The sequence below is a fragment of the Corapipo altera genome, unplaced genomic scaffold, assembly GCF_003945725.1.
Source record: "Corapipo altera isolate COAL_440 unplaced genomic scaffold, ASM394572v1 0, whole genome shotgun sequence".
NCBI classification, from domain to species: domain Eukaryota; kingdom Metazoa; phylum Chordata; class Aves; order Passeriformes; family Pipridae; genus Corapipo; species Corapipo altera.
This window is the reverse complement of record NW_020884872.1, coordinates 38672629-38692777: the sequence shown is the minus strand read 5'-3', so window position 1 is coordinate 38692777 and position 20149 is coordinate 38672629. Positions and strand designations below refer to the sequence as shown.

The 20149-nt window shown below is 38.8% G+C and overlaps 1 protein-coding gene across 5 annotated transcripts in view; it reads right to left on the bottom strand.

Annotated features, from left to right (window-relative positions):
* The window catches only part of NALCN (sodium leak channel, non-selective), a 223288-nt gene that overhangs the window by 142532 nt on the left and 60607 nt on the right, over nucleotides 1-20149 (bottom strand). For all 5 annotated transcript variants that reach the window (XM_027644562.1, XM_027644537.1, XM_027644531.1 and 2 more), the window contains 3 exons: nucleotides 10602-10744; nucleotides 10378-10482; nucleotides 7645-7731 (listed from right to left, as the gene is read on the bottom strand). In XM_027644562.1, the coding sequence (XP_027500363.1) occupies nucleotides 7645-7731; nucleotides 10378-10482; nucleotides 10602-10744 (335 nt within the window). The remainder of the gene's footprint in view (nucleotides 1-7644; nucleotides 7732-10377; nucleotides 10483-10601; nucleotides 10745-20149) is intronic.

The following is a 20149-nucleotide window of genomic DNA, read 5'->3' as shown; positions in this document are numbered from 1 at the left end:
CTGATTAAAAATACTATATTCACTTTTAATCATATGTGCCTCACCTAGGGAAGAAACAGAAGGTCACAAAGCTATGATCTGAGCAAGCAATGACATTATTATGAGTACAGCACTTTTGAACATAATGATTAATGTCAGAAATTTAAGTATATCTTTCTGCATAAAAAAAAAGTCTTTCATGCTATGTATTATTATCTCAGTTTGTTAAAGAATTCTGTATAATGACAAAACTTTGGAGAAACTTGAAGGTGAGACAAAAAGATGAAAAGCAATATCAAAAGACATAAAACATTTGGAGGGTGGAGGAGATATGGCCAGAGAAGCAGGAATTGAGTGTTTTAACAGGATATATTGAATGAGAGAGAGAGAGAAATGAGACAAAACAGTACTTAGGGATTTTCACTGCAGGAGTAACAGAAAAGAGCATAAGTGGATTTTCTCTTTCATAAAAGTAATTATTGGTGAACAAGAAAAGTGTGGTAGTCTGTTTATATACTAATTTGCCCTTTAGTGTAACTTTGGAATCAAAAGCAGAAGGTGAGCTTACTCAATCCTATTCTCTTCTTACCTACAGTGGCTTTCATTAAATTATATGCATATGTATTTCTTCCAATTAACTGAGATCCTCTCTTACAGTGAAAGAAACATCTTCTCTTTCAGTTGGCTAAAATTAAGTTTTGATTTGAATGAGTTTATTATTTGAGCATATTACATGAATTTATTATTAAATGAATTAGATTAATTGATTCCAAATCCTAAACTTCTGAGGTTGCAGTTAAAAAAAAAAAAATTTACTTCTTTTTTTTCTATGCCCTGTTCTCATTTAAAAAGCCTAGAAACTGCATTGGTTAACAGAAGTTTGGATAATTCAGTGGTGCACTTGATACCAAAAAGTACTGAAAAACAACCAGAGTATGAAAACTGTAATGTAAAAGCAAACAGTTAGTTTCAGTGCGGTAAAAGTAGTGAAAAAAAAATGAGAAGAAATGGAAGGCTCTGCAGACAAATTAAACGTGTTGGTGACAGAAGAACCTGCACAATATAGTCCAGCCCCATCCAATCTTGCTATCCTCAGTTGAATATGGGAAGATCATAAATGCTGGCCATTATGAAAAGAAAAAATAAAGATATTCTCATTAATTTCTACTTACACATAGCTTATGAGAAGAACGGGTGAAAGGGAGTGGAGTAAAGGGGCAGAAACTCCAACATCTGGCTAACTCTAGCAGCTTTAGCCACAGTAGCAGTTGCAACTGAAGAGGCAGTGAGTTTCCTCCTGGGACATCTCAGTTCCCTGTCACATCTAATAATGTAAACTGGCATCCACTTCAGTTTATGTTATTAAAAGAAGTTATGAATTCAGACAGCAGAAATGATTGAAGTTCATTTAACTGGAGGAAGGAGAGGGCAGGGCAAATAAAGTGTAAATGCGAGTGGTGAGAACCACTATCTTTTTCTGTTATGAAATAAAAAGTTAATCTCATAAAACTGGAGAATCAAACATATTTTGCCCGTATACATTTTTTGCGTACTTTAATTCACTATTTTTTACTGAAAGGGACCTGAAAAACAGTAAGTCTCCCAACTATCTTGGAGCCCCTCTGTTGAACTTGCGCCAGCTTGTCAGTACTTATATTGTACCGGGGGGGGGCCAAAACCAGACATGGTGTCTGGATTCAGGTTTACCAGTGCTGAGCAACAGGAGATAATTCCTTCCACACAATGGCCCAGGATCCTGTTGACTGCCTCTGCTGTCAGGGAAGGCCGCTGGCTCCTGTTCAGCATGCTTTCTACAAAGACTCCCAGGGCCTTTCCAGCAAAGCCCAGACTCATCTTGTGTTGCCAAAGTGGGTTCCTCCTGAAGTACAGCCTGTCCTCAGTGAATTTAACCTAATGTCCCTGCTGGTCTTTACCCTAGGCCTGCCTACTTCTGCCTAAATAGCAGCTCTGCCCTTAATTGTTTACTTCTCAATCTGGCAGCACCTACAAAGATGCTGCACATGCCGTCACAGAAACTAATCTACCATTTTAAGATGTAAATTTGTGAAGAATTCTTAAATTTTAAATAGTTTTGAGGTTTGTCATTTGATACATGCAAAGTAAAGAGCAACCAGAGGTCAGGGAATGTTTTCCTATCCCGTTTCAAGTAGACTTTACCAAGTATATCCAGAGAATCCCCTCATTCTCACAGAGTGTACAGGTTTCCATTACTACCAAGCTGGGAGGAGAGAAAATGAGACTATCAGACCCTGCCCTTCAGTGCTTCTGATTCACTGTCACACAGAAAATGGAACCATGAAACATTTGGGACAGAGACAGACAGGCTACTGCATGGATAAGAGTCTGAACATAGTTCTGCACTTACGTGAGCTCCAGGAAAAAAGAATGTTATGCATTAATTTTTCCTGTGAAATTATTACACTAATATACATACATGGCAAAGGTAGTACTATGTTCTCATAAAATCAAAGAATCACAGAACTGTTAGGGTTAGAACAGACCTCTGGAGATCCTCTAGTCCAACATCTCCTGTCAAGTCAGAGTCACCTGAAGCAGGAGACAGTAACACATCCAGGTGTGTTTGCAGTGTCTCCAGAGAGGGAGACCTCACTGGGCAGCCTGTAAAAAATGTGTTTTGCAAGTTACCTGTGTAGTCTGTGACTTTAGCTCTCAGTCAGGAACATCACATAACTTGTATTAGTGGTCCTGTGGAGCTGAATTTTGAATTGGTTGCAAAGGTTTTTAAGAGGGAAGAGGATGAGCCTGCTGGGGATGCAACACACACTTTAAACAACTACTCAAAAAATTTACTGTCAGGATCAGATGTAGGGCAGAACTCTGAGGCCATATCCTCCAGCAGTCCAATGCAGCCATTGAGACTTTGCAACATCAACACATTTAGGAGAGGTTTGAGGTTTTATTAAACAACAACAACAAAAAAATACGTTCTCTGCTGAATTCAGTGTTATACTTGTTCATCTTCAGTTTTCCATGGACTGCACAGTTGCCTACTGTGACAGCATTACACTTTTTTTGTAGTTCATCAGGATACATATTCTAAAACAACTGGAGAGTTAAAGGACACCAGCATTATCTGAGTTCTTGCACTCACCCAAACACGTTAATAATGTGTACTTACTGCCAGAGTTAGGTTTCAAAGCTAATATCCTGTCAAAATAAGTGGCAGTTTACAACTCTCATAGCTTTTGTATTGCAGATACTCTTTGCATATGTTGCCTGATAAGAAGAGGTCTCAAATTTTTTTAGAATTCAGCTTTTAATCAGCAATTGTTTTCTTCCCAAATAAAATCAGGGTCAGTCCCTAAGATCCAAACACACTGAAGTGTCTATTTGTAGGAACTCCTAACAAAGAGAAACAGAGCATTGTCCATGGCATAGCTAATCACCTTATATATACAACTCAAGACCAGCAGTGGCATTTGCAAGTTCTCATTTACAATTTCTCTTAGAAATTGTACATTCTCATTTCCTCTCATTAAGCAAGAAATGCTTGTTTTCTAGTCAGTGATTGCACCAACATTTTTAAGTGAAAATCAGTTGTATAACTGCAGGCAAGCAGTTACTCAGTCTAGTTACTGAAGTGGGAGAGGGAATGGTGATGGCAGTCAGCCACAGCCTCTACATATAGCTGTAGGTACTGTACTTCAGAGGTAGAAGGCTCCCTACATAATGTCTATTGTCAACACATTGGGGATATATTTACATTGGGAGTTTGTCCTGTTCTGGTTTTTTTTCGCAAATACTAGTCCCTCAGTAAGCCACAACACCTCTCTAAATGTTGGGTTCTTCTGGTCAGGAGCCCACAAGAAAGGAAGAAGGCATGTTGAAAGAACATACTAGGTACAGTCTACACCCACTCTGCCTGTCTGAAGTGAAGTGTGGAACAGTTTTGCTCCATGCTCTATGTACCTCCAATACTGTCCCCAACACTCCTATATCTCCCCCATGCATCACACAACCCATGTACACAGGGTTCAAGTCTTCATGCACTCAAAATCACTACCCCACTAGCCCATTGCTTCCGGTCCTAGCAGTTAAAGAGGATATTAACACTTTTGCAATGAATCAAGGAGCTGGAAGTTAGTTTATATATTCCACTGTCTAACTGAAGAGTGTAGCAGAGGACAGTCCCTGGCAAAATCTCTGGTTCATGTCAGGGGGGAATCAGAGCATGAACTGCAGGAAATGCACAGATGTTCTTAGTGCCATCATCAACCTGTAGATGCAGGGCTTGGCACTGGTCAAGTCTTTAATCTCAAATGTGTGAAATAGTACCTCCAGTCAACTTGACAAACATTTTTCCAGCAGAATTTAGCCTTCAGACTGACAACTCTAGCAGCACAAGTCTTTAAAACCAGGTAGTAGGTAGGGCCTGTTGCTTCTGTTTAAATATTTGCTGAGCTGTTGTTCTTTAAATTGTTGCTACAGGCACTTAGTTTCTCTCCACAGTTGTTATTAATATTTGTTTCTTCTTGCTTGAATGGTCTACTGTCACAGGGATGCAGCAGCTCTGGTGATGTCACAGCAGACATGGAAGCTCCTCACAGCCATGGGCAAAAGGACATCTGCATCTTTCAGCCTGCAGAGATGTGAGTTGGGCCCTACATGAGCTCCTGGAACACTTGATAGTGATGCAGTGGCTAAAACACCGATGGTGGCCCATGTCACTGCAGGGTAGGTGGGAGGGTTGGCCTAGGAGTCATGTCTTCTGGCTGTCACAGAGATATGGGATGGAAAACCTTGGAAGAAGGCTGGGAGAGGCCCAGGTTGGGGATGGCAGGAGAGGTCTGAGGTGATGGAAAGTGATTGCTTTGCTTATTGTTTCTCACCTCTTATTTCTGCACAACCCTTTATCTCCACACCCCATTAAGGCCCTACAGGCAAATGGAAGTTCCCCACATTCAGAGACAAAGGTATGTCTGCCTCCTGCACCTTCTCCATACTCCATCATGGGCCTACAGGCAGATGGAAGCTCAGCACAAAGGGATGTCCACACCCCTCTTCATGTCCCTCCCCATTACTTCTCTACAGGCAGGTGGAAGCCCATCACAGTCATGGGCAAAGGCAGCACCATTACACCAACCATATCTGTACACTACCATCCACCAACTCTGTACCCCATTGTGTTCCTACAAGTAGCTGGAACCTACTCTACTCATGGCCATGGAGAATTGCATCTCCACACCACCTATGACCTCTATATTCCAACCGCTGCACCGTGTCATTATCCTACAGGTAGTTAGAAGCTCCACACAGCCATGAATGACAGTAACCTCTCAACTATGCTCCATTTCTGTACCCCTTCACAGCCACACTGGCACTAAAGAATCCCCACACTTGTGAACAGAGTAACCTTTTCACCATCCATCTGAATACATAGAGTTCTTCAAAATAAAGGTTCCAATTCATGAACCCATTGTCTGGGTCTTTCAAATTTGTTTGGGTTTGGTTTTGTTTGGGTTTTTTTGTAACCTTTTTGGGTGGATCATTGCTGTCCTTGTTTCCTTTTATTTATGCATCTTTAAATGTGTGTGTGTATGTATGTGATATGCAGGCATATATAAATATACATATATAAAGCGTACCTATGAATAAACCTGAGAGCTACACAGAGGAACCCGGGTGATTGCAAGCCACCAGGGCTGGGTACTTTAGGGATCACTTGGAGCTGGCTGCACAGGCCAGCAGACAAACCACCTGACATTCCCAGACTGCTCCCACTAAATTTCTGGCCCCTTTCTTGTGTCAGGAAAAACATTTATGCAGCTGGAGTGAGTCTGATCAATAACAAATCCTTCCCCCCTGCCAACCTTGATTCCATGCCCTGAACAACTGAATAAACATTGTGCCAGTTCAGACAGGTAGTAAGGGGGAAGTATAGCAATGAGGAAGGATAAGACTATCTACTTTCTGCAATTCTCTCATTAGGATCTGATGCAGAATAAAAAACCCATCCATTTCTCAGAACATTTTAAAATCATTAGACCAACCTAATATGTGTAGACTAGCAGTTAAAAAACCACAAAAAGTCCTACAGCACACAGAATAATTACATTTATGAATGCAGAAGTATCTAATGCATAGAAGTTCCAAATTATACAAATCAAGTCTTAATGCTCTTCTGGTATCTAAAAGTTAGCGTGTGTAAACATGAACAGCAATCCCCTTTATTGCCTCCATTATGACAAGACAAACATCAATATAGCTTATTTGTCAATAGAGACAGTGAATGCCATGAAGTATAAATTTCCTAATGGAAATTAGGACATGGGCTTCATATAGTTTATGGACTATTGGACTAATGGACTCCTAATGGACTTCATATAGTTTAATGTCAGAACAAGTACTAAAGCACTGTTATAGAGCCTCCTCTATATCACAAGGAAATGAAGAATGAGAAGAAAACTGCTAGCTGAGTTGCAATTATAAAAAGTTGAAATATCCACTGATGCATAATGCTTATGTCCACTGCAACACAATTTACTGTGTGTTCACATGATTCCTAAAAGCGGCAAAAATGCAATACTATGGACAAAGGCAGTCCAGGTAACTCAGATGGCATCTAAACTTTCATATGGATTTTTTTTCACTGTGAGTTCAGCAAATTTTATCCACATACATAAAACTGTTACTTGAGAACACCACAAATGATATTCCTGTTGCTGTCAAAATCAAGAATTAAATTTGGGAAGAGGAATTATCCATTAAGACATATGCTGTAATCAAATATATGGCAGTGGTTTGGCCAAGCAAAGATATTTGAGAATGAACAGCTTTTATAGGAGACTGAAGTGCCTTCCCAGTTTAGAGTTCAGCAATGCACATGCTGCCAACAAGTGTGTGTATTTTAGTTGACACATTAAACTAAACATAACCAAATCTCCCAGAAAATACCATGCTATCAGATTGCTGTAGTAGATTTGGCTTTCTACTCTGAAGCTAGTTTGCTTATCCTGAAATGATATTATTTAACTTGCAAATAAAATTTGAGCTGCTGTACAGTGTTCTGTACTAAAAATGGATTTATAAAAAAATTACTTAGTCTTGATTTATTTAAACAATGAGGATAGAGTTTTACAAACTCACTTATATCCAAGTAAGAATATTAAATCTGGAAGTTTCAAACACTGTATTGTTTAATACCTACATCCATCTTCCCCCTTATTCTGTAAGCCTATTTTCACAATTAAACAAGAGAAATTAGGCACTTCTGTGTTTATTATGATTAGTCATGCTTCTTGGCATGTGTCATTGTATTTTGCATTTAATAAACAAGCATTTCTGTTGTGAATACCCTAGGAATGGAAACCATTTGTATATAAATTCTGAGAGATAAAAGGTGATTAATTATTTTATATTTGAAAATCTTAAATCTTTCTCTCATGAGCACACAAAACAGAGCCTTTGTAAAGAATGGATTTTTCTAATCTTCTCCCTTTGGGTGTGGTAGATCTCTTTTTGTTGATCTGTGATTTTCAAGAACAAGTCTACACTACAGAAAGCAACGAATTAAGAAAAAATATGACTAAAACTATTGTAGCTATTTCTCACTGCAGTCTCTGTATGGCAACATTTGAGTGGTGCTGGTTACGCATATTGATTTATTAAAAAGCAATGTCATACCTGTAGACATGCAGGAGCTCTGCCTTGTGGTTTATTCACATCAACAGCCACAAGCTGCCAACCTCCAGCAGCATCTTCATGAAACATCTTGAAAGGGAAGACTGTTGTCAGAAGTGTTTTACGTGCCAATAAATACATGTGAAATCTAATACATTCACCTTAAGGATAACCATATGTTTTGATGATAGCTAGTTTAAAATAAGAGAGAAATGGTTCTCACTGCTACAGAAAAAAAAGTAACATGCTTTTTCCAACATTAATAGAGTCTGAATTTTACTCAGATAACATCAAACACAATGTGTCCCTATTAGTCCTAATGTAGAAACTGATTCAATTAATCTCTGACCAGTATCATTAGATGGTGGTACCTGTTCAGAATAAATTCCTTACAACGGTAAGTTTATCCCTGAGGAAACGCAAACACATTGTGACCACGCAAATAAGTTTCATGGTGTATTTGGCAACAGCAGCCAACCTTGTCTTTTTTACTGAAAAATTATTTTACTCCAAGGACCACTTTATTTTTGTTGCACTGATGCATATCAAGAGTAGCTGTACAGTCCTTCTGTATTGTTTCCCAGAGCTTATAATTCCTGTAAGTAGCTGAATATTTCTAGGTTCTAATGATGTCAATGGAAAAGGCTCTCTTGACCACAGTGGTATTCACATTTTACCAATAACCTCTGGAAGCATAGGTGTAGGTATTCTTTTTTTTTTTTCTCAGAAATTAGGACACAAAAAGATGCAAATTGCTGGACATAAGGAACAGTCAGAAACCATGTCTGAAAGTGATTAACACTGTCTTTTAAAGTGTCCTTGAAAGAAAATTAATAGCTCTAGCATTTTTAGTTGCCACCTGCTTATACTATATAATAAAGTGTGGCAAATTCCTCATCTCATTCCCATCTTTTCCTTGACACCCAGCACTCAAAAAAGTCACCTCAAGAACACAGTCACAGGAACATGGTTGAAACTTAAAAGTCATCCTGAAAGAAGTGCTCATTAGAGTGGGGACAGTGTCACAAAAATATGGTTGTAATGCTTCTGAGTCCTTATTTAGCATCTCTGCACTAGGAAGAGTTCCCAGCTAAGATCAGGTCCTAGTTACTCCTCTTTGTACCATGCTTTAATGTGCAGTGCTTTACAAGAACATCCTTTTATCTTTTCCCGAGACCCTTTCCTAGACTTTGACTCCTGGACACTCATTTTCTTTCCGATAGGAATAAGTCTGGGGAACAGCTCAGTTATTTATGAAGCGGGTAAATGAAGTAAGATATTGTTGCATTTTCTCAAGATTATTTCATGCACAAAACAAGCAAGGGTTTTAACTTTCACCTGGTGTTTTGAATAAGAAATCCTGCAAGAAATTTTCTGCCCTTCTTAAAATAGAAAAAGATAAATTGTTTTTGCAATTTGGTGAGCTGGGCTCCCTTTATGTGCCATTACGTCAGTGATTCAAGGAACAAAGCAACCATTTGCCTGTCTGCAGCAGGGTATTTGAAATTCCTTAATGTTAGCTGCTACTTGTGTTTCCCTACATTGATCTCTCTGTTCCAGCTTCTAGTTCAGAGTATGTTGGTTAAGCCTATATGGCTCAGGAATTTGTCCTATCAGAGAGGAAATGAACAAAGTTCCCCAGGCTAAGCAGGTGTCCTGTAGAAAAGTCCTTTTTTTCAGATTTTAAATTGATATCACAAAGTCTGCTTTGACAAAGACATATATAGATTAGAAATTATTGCCATGAAGTCTATTTGAGGCAAAAAATGTAGCAGCAGGGAGAAAAGAACTAGATTTACATATGGATTACAGATATAACCAAAGGAATATCAGAAAATATTTAATAAATAATTTTGAAAATTTAAATCCTCTGGTTTAAGAAAATAAATAATCTCTAGCTACATAGTTAGAAAAAATTCCCTCATGGGAATTCTGTCCTCCTAAGAGCTTTTTGCAGGCAGCTTTTTTGCACTGGTTCCTCTTAGAGATGGCAAGCTGCACTAGCCTGGAAAAGCCTTGTCTTTTGTACATTCAAAACACATAATCTGATTGTTAAAATAATGAGTGAGAGAACTTAAATCTCAGCCTATTAGCTCTCATTTTTCATACTGGGTCTTTCCCACTATGCAGGCCACATGTAGCACCCTTCCTATCGTGGTTTCTTCTTACTCATTATCTCTATTCTGGGTCTCACTTTCTGTGACTTCTCCAACTATTAGCATGGCTCTTTCATTGTCCCAATATCTCATTTCCTCCTTGGTCTCAACACACTCTTCTCAGTTCCAGGACCAGCTTCTGCAAACGCTTCAGTTACCCTCTGACTTCTCTTCTTCCAGCCACGACTTTGCAATTTCAGCTTTTATTCCTTAGCACAGAAAGTGATATTCAACAGCAACCCTAATCTCAAACCCACCAATGACATGATAAAAAACTATTATACTACTATATTAAAAGAAAATACAAACACAGCTGTAGCATACCTAGCCATGTAGGGAACCACATTACAGTCTTCTCTATAATTCTTTTTTTAAAAAGACTACTTGGATAATGCAATTCACATGGATATGGATAATAGAATTAAATTATATATGAAAATTCATATATCAACTTTAGAATATAGGTAGTAACATGCAAAGTCAAATATATCATATGTAACAGTAATTTTCTGCTTATTATTAATTCATAAAATAAATCAAATCAAATCCCCAGAGAATCTCAGCATCTCAAGTGCTTCACCTGGGTTGTAGCAGTTGAAGTAGTACTGCTCCTGGACCCCCACATCTGCTGGAACTGCACTCTAATTTCTGCAAACGTTTCAATGATGACTGCAATGAAAACATTCTGAAAAACAGAACAAGAAAAAATGGCTGACATAAAGCTCAGCAAGCAGAAAAGAGAAGAAATTAATTCTAATATGATCTACATTTCAAACTGCTTTAAAAAGACATATTTTTAAGTACCTTGACAAGCCAGGCCAGAAAGAAAATTAAGGTGATGAAATAGAAATATGAACGCCATCGGGGAAAGCTGTCGATTGCTCGGTACATGAGGAAGACCCAGCCTTCCTGAGAAGCAGCTTCATAAACAGTAAATATGCTTGTGCCTGTCAGAGGGAAAAAATAAAAAGTTTGGCATTAAGCCTCCCTGAAAGTTTTCAGTATCAGCAAACAATAAACTTTTAACCATTCTATTTTCCTTTTTTTCTAAAGGGTGTCAGCTTTCCTCTCCTCATTCAAAGAGAAGTTTTTCTTCTTCATTTCCACATTTCTTCCTTTTGCAACTGAATATGAATTGGTTCTGTAACAGACCAGACTGACTTCCTTCTCTTACTGGACCCACATGCATAATCTCTCAGATGGATTCACTGGCAGTATGCAAATGTATCCAAAGGCAGAATTTGTCCCATCATGTGACTTCAGCAGCTTGTCCGAGAAAAGGCAGATTTAATTAAAACTCTCAGGATCAACATTCAGTAGGTGAAAGAAGTCACTACTAATATCAGCAACACTGAGTAAGCATCAATATGCCAAGAGGATGCCTGATGCTAGCAAGCACAGTTAAGCACCTACAAGCAAGCTACTGAACAGTTTTGAAATTCAGGCAGGTAGCTGCATTAACATACATGTGTTGCCTTAAAAAAGCATTTTTAGGTTGAACTTCCTATATCACTCTGTGGAGGGGGAGAGAAGACAAAAGGAAAGTTATGAGAGGCTTATGTGCGCAGAAACTAGTGCTGTTCCCCAGGGATCAGTGTTGGGCCCAGTTCTACTTAATATCTTTATTGATGATTTAGATGAGGGGATTGAGTCCATCATCAGCAAATTTGCGGATGACACTAAACTGGGGTGAGGGTGGGGGTTGGGTGCCGATTAGCTGGAAGGCAGGAGGGCTCTGCAGGGGGACCTGGACAGGCTGGAGAGTTGGGCTGATTCCAACAGGATGAGGTTCAACAAGGCCAAGTGCCAGGTACTGCACTTTGGCCACAACAACCCCATGCAGAGCTACAGGTTGGGGACAGAGAGGCTGGAGAGCAGCCAGGCAGAAAGGGACCTGGGAGTTTGGATTGACAGGAAGCTGAACATGAGCCAGCAGTGTGCCCAGGTGGCCAAGAAGGCCAATGGCATCCTGGCCTGTACCAGGAACAGTGTGGCCAGCAGGACCAGGAAAGTGATTCTTCCCCTGTACTCAGCACTGGTGAGGCCACACCTGGAGTACTGTGTCCAGTTCTGGGCCCCTCAGTTCAAGAAGGATATTGAGATGCTGGAGCAGGTCCAGAGAAGAGCAACAAGGCTGGTGAAGGGACTTGAGCACAAGTCCTATGAGGAGAGGCTGAGGGAGCTGGGGGTTGTTCAGACTGGAGAGGAGGAGGCTCAGGGGAGACCTCATCACTCTCTACAACTCCCTGAAAGGAGGTTGTAGCCAGGTGGGGGTTGGTCTCTCCTCCTAGGTAGCTCTCAGTAAGACAAGAGGGTGTGGTCTTAACCTCTGCCAGGGGAGGTTTAGGTTAGATATTAGGAAGAAATTCTTTACAGAAAGGGTGGGCTGCCCAGGGAAGTGGTGGATTCTCTGTCCCTGGAGGTTTTTAAGATGAGACTGGATGTGGCACTCAGTGCCATGGTCTAGTAACCATGGTGGTAGTGGATCAGGGGTTGGACTTGATGATCTCGGAGGTCCCTTCCAACCCGGCTGAATCTATGATTCTATGAAACCACTTTTGATTAAAAGCTATAAAGTTACTAATTTTAAACTTTGGGTCTAAACTCAACCTAATGTCTGAGTGATAATAGGCTTCAGCCAGTTTGTCCTTCCTCCTTATCTCTGCAATGAAAGCTTCAAAATACAGACTGGTTAGGGCTTGTTAGGCATTCTTGTTTGAAGTAATTTTTTGTTCAGAGAAGAAACACAATTAAACTGTGAAATTAAACTGTGAAATCTCACAAACTGCTGTGAAATCACAGAATTGTCCTACAGCCACCCGCTCGCTCTGCTTAACTGCTGCTTCATTTCATAAAATGTCTTGGATAAAAGAGAGCGAGTGTGAGGAGCACTGCCCTTAGCAAAACATAGCAGCTGCTAGCAACATAAAGATAGAAAGCTGACTATCTGATCCTCTTCACAGAGAAAGGAGTGGTTCTGGCCAGAAATGTCAGAGTCCGTGAGTTTCCCAAAAAATCACACCAGCCTATAAGGAGCCCCTATTGATTTTGCAGCATCTACATCCTAGTCTGCTAATACAAATGGGATGAACCTGGAAGCGGTTTTGCCTCAGGGTGTCCCTTTTGCAGATAAGTCTTCACTGATAAGAGGAGGCAGGGATGAATGGAATTTTTTCTGTATAAACTCAATTCTTTGATATGTTGGTGTTAAATGGTTAAGATGGGCATGGTGGGTAGGCAAAACTATTAATCCTTTCTGTTAATTTTTCTAGTTATTTGATTCCTTCCTATTTACTGCATAGGCTCTCAGTACCAAGGAAGATAAATAAAAATAAAAGGAAAGGAAAGGAAAAGCATTCAAGAACAGATAGAAAATCCGTTTCCATTTCTTCAGAAGAGAGAGTGGTCTCTATCAATACAGAAGTATTCATCAGTGATTACTTCATGGGTATTTTGCATTTCAAAAATTCAAAAAGTAATGGTTCAATTGTCTAATACTGTTGCTGAACTGATTAAATTATTGAACAAAACAGTGCTGTTGAGGACAGGCCGAGATTAAAGAAAAAAATGGAATCTATTAAAAGTTGCTGGCTAGGAAACTGTCATTAGTCATTACCAATGGGAAAGTCACAGTGAAGATCACTAAAATAGAGGGGATGTCATGCAAAGTGTTTATAACACATCACTGGGCCATCTGCCACAGTAAAGCAATACTGTGAATGGACAAAAATGCACAATTAGCCCAATTAAAACAATATGTGTTCATCTGTGACACTAAAGTAAAAACATATTTAGCATGTGACTGGTAGAAGTGTTCTTAAGGCTATTAGAAAGCAATCACTCTAATGAATATACATTCTTGCTTAACATATGTGACTAGAAAATGATAAAGCTTTCATTACTGATGCCAGGAACTGTGCTGTTAACTATCACTGTAAATACTCCTTCAACTGGATACAGAATAAAGCATGCCACTAAGGGATTCAACACCATGAAATGTTTTGCTTTCAAAAAGAAGAGCAAGTCTTAGTTAACATCTGCCTTACTGCATCTTTTGCTCTTCCAAAAGTTACAATTAAAGACAATCAGCAACCGATTCCATTTTTTCTGATTATTTATTTAATATCTGACTACATCTTCCTGAAGCCAACAAGTAAGTTATTAAAAGACTTTCACAGCAACATGCTCTGTTTTTCTCAACATGTTCAAAGCCATATGGAGGGAGAGAAAGTATCAAAATTTTAAGTGATGGTGGGATACATCCCAGAATATCAAACATGGGGATGCTGCCATGTACAAAACCTAACATATGTCCCTCATATCAAATGGCAAATTTCTCCTTTTCCACAGATGTCAGTATTGAATCAGTGACATTGTGCTGCCTTATACTAGTTCAAAGGGTTTAAGTAATGACAGCATAGTGCTAGGAGTCCCATGGTTAGGGCAGATGAAAGCATATATCTCTCTGTAGTTTGTATAACAGCAGGAACATGGGTGTCACGGGGCACAAGGGCTTGAAAACCTGCAGAGCCTGGCTATTCAATCTGCAACAGGCCCCGTTACTTCAAAACCTCTTGTCAATGTCCTCAACAATCAGATCATGATTCATGCAATATAACTACAGACATCAGTGAGACATTTCAGTCATGAAAAGGCTTTGAATCATGAAGAGGGTTAAACACATGGTTGTTATGACACTGCTCATCAGTTTAGGTATGTTGGCATGGGCAATTTGCAGCATTTGAGAGTAGGATTTCAACATCTGCATCTAAATATTGTTAAATGCAGATGCATCTAATTAGATCTTAGTAAAGAAAAATGTCTAGCAAATATTTATGATAACTTTCCCATTTGTTTCAGTAGATGGCTAAACCCTGGTTAATTTATAAGAATTTTCTGATGACAAAAGAGGTAAAATAAAGTAACAGGCTTTGAAATTTTTGTGTTTCAGTGCTTTTGTTTGAACTTGTCTCATAAATTCCACTTTTTGATGTAACAATAAAACAATTCCTTTAATCACGAAGACAGTTAATCATAAAAAGGAAGGAAAACACTTCTCAATAGAGATTAAAACTAAGTAAATCGATATCATCATGTGTATCAATCTCAAAAGACTGCTTTTATCCAAGCAATAAATAGTTCTACCTTTGAAAATGTTTTACAACTGTAAATGGTAATTATCAAAAAGAAAAGAAAAAAAAGTTCAGGAAATGAAAGATTTAGTACTGGAAAAGAGATTGAATCTTGATCAATTTATATGACATTTTCCTTTAGCTTCATACTGTATAGAAGAAAAGACAGCAGACAAACTGTACCTGTACTCATATTGCACATTTAGGCATATGGGCATTCAGCAACAAAATGCAGGGGGCTTAAGTCTTCTTCAGTAAATGTTTTTCTCAGATTTAGAAGATGGAAGCATTAGCCTGAAGGGGTATGGATGAAGTAATTGCTTTAACACCTAAATCATTATAATAAAAGAAAATTCTAGTGGTTTCCATATCTAATCAGGAAGCTGGTAACCTGGCTCTTCCATGCTATACAGAGGAATAGAGTATCAGAAAAAAAATATTAAAAGAACTAGAGGACATAGGTAATGATTTCCCATGAGGAGTAAAGAAACCTATCCTGACAAAACCCTATCTTTTAAATAACTAATGAATATAGAAGGTATTTATTTTTTAAGAAAGGACTCATCATTGACAGAACAATAGTATCATTATGCAGGGATGCTATTTTACACACTGTATTTATATTTATGCATATTTTGTAAACACACAGGACTTTCTGCTTGTTTCTGTGACTATGTGACACCCCTATGCTCTGTGAAATCATTTCTTTCTATAATCAACTCATTCTGCAAATGGACATAATGAAAAAGGGAGTGCACTGAATAATACTGCACTGAATAATAGCTTTATGATGTCAGAATTAAAGGAGCAGATCTAAAAGGTCACATGCAAAAAATTAACTGAATCTGGAAACAGAAGCCATTCCTCCTAACTCTATGTTGCCTTCTTGCTTCTTGATTGAAAATCCCATCTTATTTGAGGAAGAGAATATATAGTGTCGAGGAACTGTCTCTTATTAATTAGTATCTTTGTGCTATGTGATTTGTAGCTTTCCAAGTGAGAAGAAAAAACTTAAAACTATCCTTAGATATGCTTTAACTTCAGCAATTTCTGCATGTGTAGTTTATGTTTATTGACTACCTTGATGTCAGTTTTCTGATGAATACTGTGAAGCTGCAGAGAAAGAAAATTTACAGGAGGGCCACTTAATGAAAAAAAAAAAGAAAGTGTGGGGTTTTTTTTCCTGTTTAATCAGGAATCACTCAGGCAAGTAAAAATGCATGCGTTGTTCTTTAAAGCTTAAAACATTACCTACTGTCAGCCATGAAATGCCTCCCACGCCAGGCAGTGACATGCTCCTTACCCTTACTATAGAGCAGCCGCTAGATGGTGGTCGTGCACCTCGAGCACATCTGGAACATCAGGCAGTGGCGGAGCGCCCACCCCGCAGAGCGCAGGCTGTGACAACCTCCCGGTGCGCCAGCAAAAGGATTGATTTTCCTATTTGCCGGCAAAACTAAGCCGCCTTCTGGCAGGTGCTGCTGTCTAATTTCTCTGTTGTGCTGCATACTGAAAGACAGCCTTCCTTAACATGGTTCTGTGAGTGATCTGTCCGTAAAGCAATGACCTCTCGCTTAGCTACAGAAATGTTATCATGCCTGTTTGTGTCCCTGCTCACTTTCACTCATAAATTCACAAGGCTGAATGTTTCTGTGGGGCATGGATTTTCCAAGTGAGCAGTCAGCTTTTAATTTACGTCTCGTCTTTCAGTATCAAGGTATTTTGTAAAACACTGCATGCAGTCAGGCTTTTCCAGCTGTCTTACACTATTGCTTTGGTGAAACTAGATGGGAACAAAAATCGCCCAGAAATGGAAGCACAAAGTTGTTAACACTTCTGGGAAGCGCTGGCAGACAGGACTGAAATCAACAAAAAGATCAAATTCCAAATGGCTTCACAGGGGGTTGCTTCTTGCTTGCATCTGAGTGAGTGATCTAATTTACTCTCCCAGACTGACTCCCACCAGCCAGTTTGCCAGCCAGAAGAAATGAGGAAGAAAAGAAGAAAGCCAAAACATGCCAATGCTCTGCTCCTCTGTTGAAACCTCAATCCCCAGTGACATCTTTCTGTTACTGAGTTGTGGAAAAGACTGATTTACAACTGCAGAAAAAACGCAATGCCATTCTGGACACAGTCTTTTAACCCTTGTTAAGTGTAGTGACTTCATCATAGAGTAGTAGTGTGTTACCAAACCTTCATTTGGAAAATCTGTTTCCTTAAAAGAAGATTAAGGACACGACTTTTCTCAGTCTCTTACATATGAGGAAAGACTATAAACAGAGATTGTATGCATAAAAGCACCAAAAAGGAGATAAAGAAACATTGCAAATACAAGTGCTAGGATCAATGCAATCTGATCTACAGACTTAGTAACAGATAGGAAGTCAGTCAACTTCCAGAAAAAAAAATTATGGACTTAGCTGCACTGTTTGGAAGTATTTTAGAAACTTGTTTAATATTGAGAAGAGTCAGTTTACTGATATGAATATAGCAACGCTGGCATATGTAATGACTGCACAGGGTAAATAGTAGCATGGCAGTCCATGCTTAATTGTACCATTAATGTCTTATGCGTGATAGTGCTTGAGCTCCCTGATATAATATTTTATGCTTTAAAAAGAGGAATCTGGTTTACATTTGTGAACAAGTCCAAGGTGTAAACAGAGAGGAACATTCTTCATAGTGACTCTATGTGTACTTGTTTATGGATATTTAGCCAGACTAGCATTTATATCATCTTTAATACTTTTTTAATTAAAGCACTCCTCAGCTATATGTTCACAAATAACTCAGCAAATAGGGATCCAAAATGTCAGCAGAGCTCATAAACTGGCTTTATGTGCTGAAATAGTGTCTGCTTTTTTCTTTTGGCAATTACATAGCTAGTAGGGCTAATATACTGCCTCTTTTATAATCACTTTTGTGTGTGTGGCAACTTTACAAAATTTACTGGCAGTTGATGAGAATAAAGGAAATGCTAAACTGTGAATTGTTCACACCTCACACACAGCTACCTGGAAGCTCTCCATCACAGTCAACACTCCTACCTCTACTTCGCCCTAGAGAGTATTTTTAAGGATACAACTTTTCTTAGATCTCTAGGCTCTCACCCTCAAGAGAATGGGCAGAGCTTCAGGCTGAAGCCTGGAAGTAGGACACTACCATAGCTGTGCTTGTCCTTATCAAACTGTAATAATACTCGTTTTCCAGATCTAGAAACCAAGAACACAGAAATCCCTATTCCCTGGTTTAAAGAGCGACAAACGCTGTGAAGATGGGCCTTTTACCACCTCAGCTTTTCCGAAGAAATGCCTCTGATTTAAAGTACAGTCATAGTAGAGTAAATGACTGTTACAGTAAACGTTATGACAAAACCATGTAACATAAAAAATGTTCAAAGGAAGAAACTCTATAATTCCTTTGAAAATGAACCATCTTTTTATAGGAGTGTTACTTCTTTTAAAATACATTATGTATGTAGCTGCCTTTAAAACTATACAGTAAAAGTGACAGTCTAGAAATTAAAATTTAGGAATTCCCCAAAATGGTTACATTTAAAATTTAATAAACATTTTAAGGGTTACCATATTAAAAAGACAAATTAAAGACAATTTCTTAGTACAGATACTATGCATTTGGATTGTCATTCAGCCATATATTAAATGCTGGGAATGACTATTAAAGACAAGGTAGTGACGGATTCCTTTGTTAGAGAGTAAAAAAAGTATGCAAATCTTCCTTGACGCAAGGCATGTAAATTCAGCACTGACTTTCATACATTATTAATCAAAACCATTCACTTGTTGCATAAGCTTTCACAAGTCACAGAGCAATCTAATTCATTTTAAGTACAGTCATGAAACAGCAAAGCTAGCATGCATCATAGTATCAACTAATTTGCTTAATTGATAAAAAATATATCTGCTTTTTAAGATTTGCTTTGAAAGAATTATGAAACAATGAAACCGTAGAACATATTCACATAGTAACATTTCCGTATCTAAGTGACCATTATGATAGTTGCCCTGGTTTTGGCTGGGATGGAGTTAGTTTTCTTCCTAGTAGCTGGTACAGTGCTGTGGTTTGGATTTAGGATGAGAATAATGTTGATAACACGCTGATGTTTTAGTTGCTGCTGTGCAATGCTTACCCTAGGTCAAGATCTTTTCTGATCTCACTACGCCCCATCAGCGAACAGGCGTGGGGTGCACAAGGAGTTGGGAAGGGACATAGCCAGGACAGCTGAACCCAACAGACCAGGGAGACTTCCCATACGATATGGCATTATTCTCAGCATATAAATTCGGGGGAAAAGCTGGTTGGGGGCTGCTGCTTGGGAACTGGCTGGGCATTTTTCTCTTTTCTCAACCCAGAAATTATCTTATTTTTCCTCTTCCAATTTTCTCCCCCATCCCACAGAGGACAGGAAATGAGGGAGCGGCTCTGTGGTGCTTAGTTGCCTGTTGGGGTTCAAACATGACAATACTTTACCCAAAAGTACAGTTAAATAAGTAGAACAACTCTAAGCTTTACCATGACACATCATTTCATCAAGTCTTGAGTTTGGTCAGCTAGTAGCAACTGTCTCAAAAGCATGAAACTGTGTGGAGGTAATAAAAATGCACTACAGGAAAAGAAGTAGAAGCTGAACAGATGAAAACCTGGAAAACCTGGAGATGCAGAAAGAACCTAAAACCGTATGTGTGTTTGGGAAATACGGATTACAAGAAATTGCCTGACATAAATAGAGCATTTCCAGAGTGGTATTTCTCTGAAAAATCAGAGAAGTTCAAGACAAAAAACCTTAAGGAAAAAAACAGACTAGCATAGTCCATAAAGAAAAGATTATGATGTCCAGAAACTGCTAAAAAAGATCTTGCAAGTACCCATAACAGCAAATTTTACTGGTCCTTCACAACAATGTATTTCCTCATTTCCAGGTTGCAGTGCATTCTCTTCATCCTGAAGTTTCAAATAGTCCAAACAATCAGCAATTAAGAAAACTCTACGGTACAAATATGTAACAAAGTGAAGAATCTCCTCACCCTCAGCATAGATTTAAGAGGAGGACCAAAGAGAGCTTGAAATTCACTCTACAAAACCCAAGCTGGTGACTGTGTGTGCAAAATGACTGGCCAGTCTGACAATGAGTAACAGCAGGCTAGGTATTCTGGTAGACAGGAAGGTATCGAAGGAGGAAATTCCACAGTATATAATTTC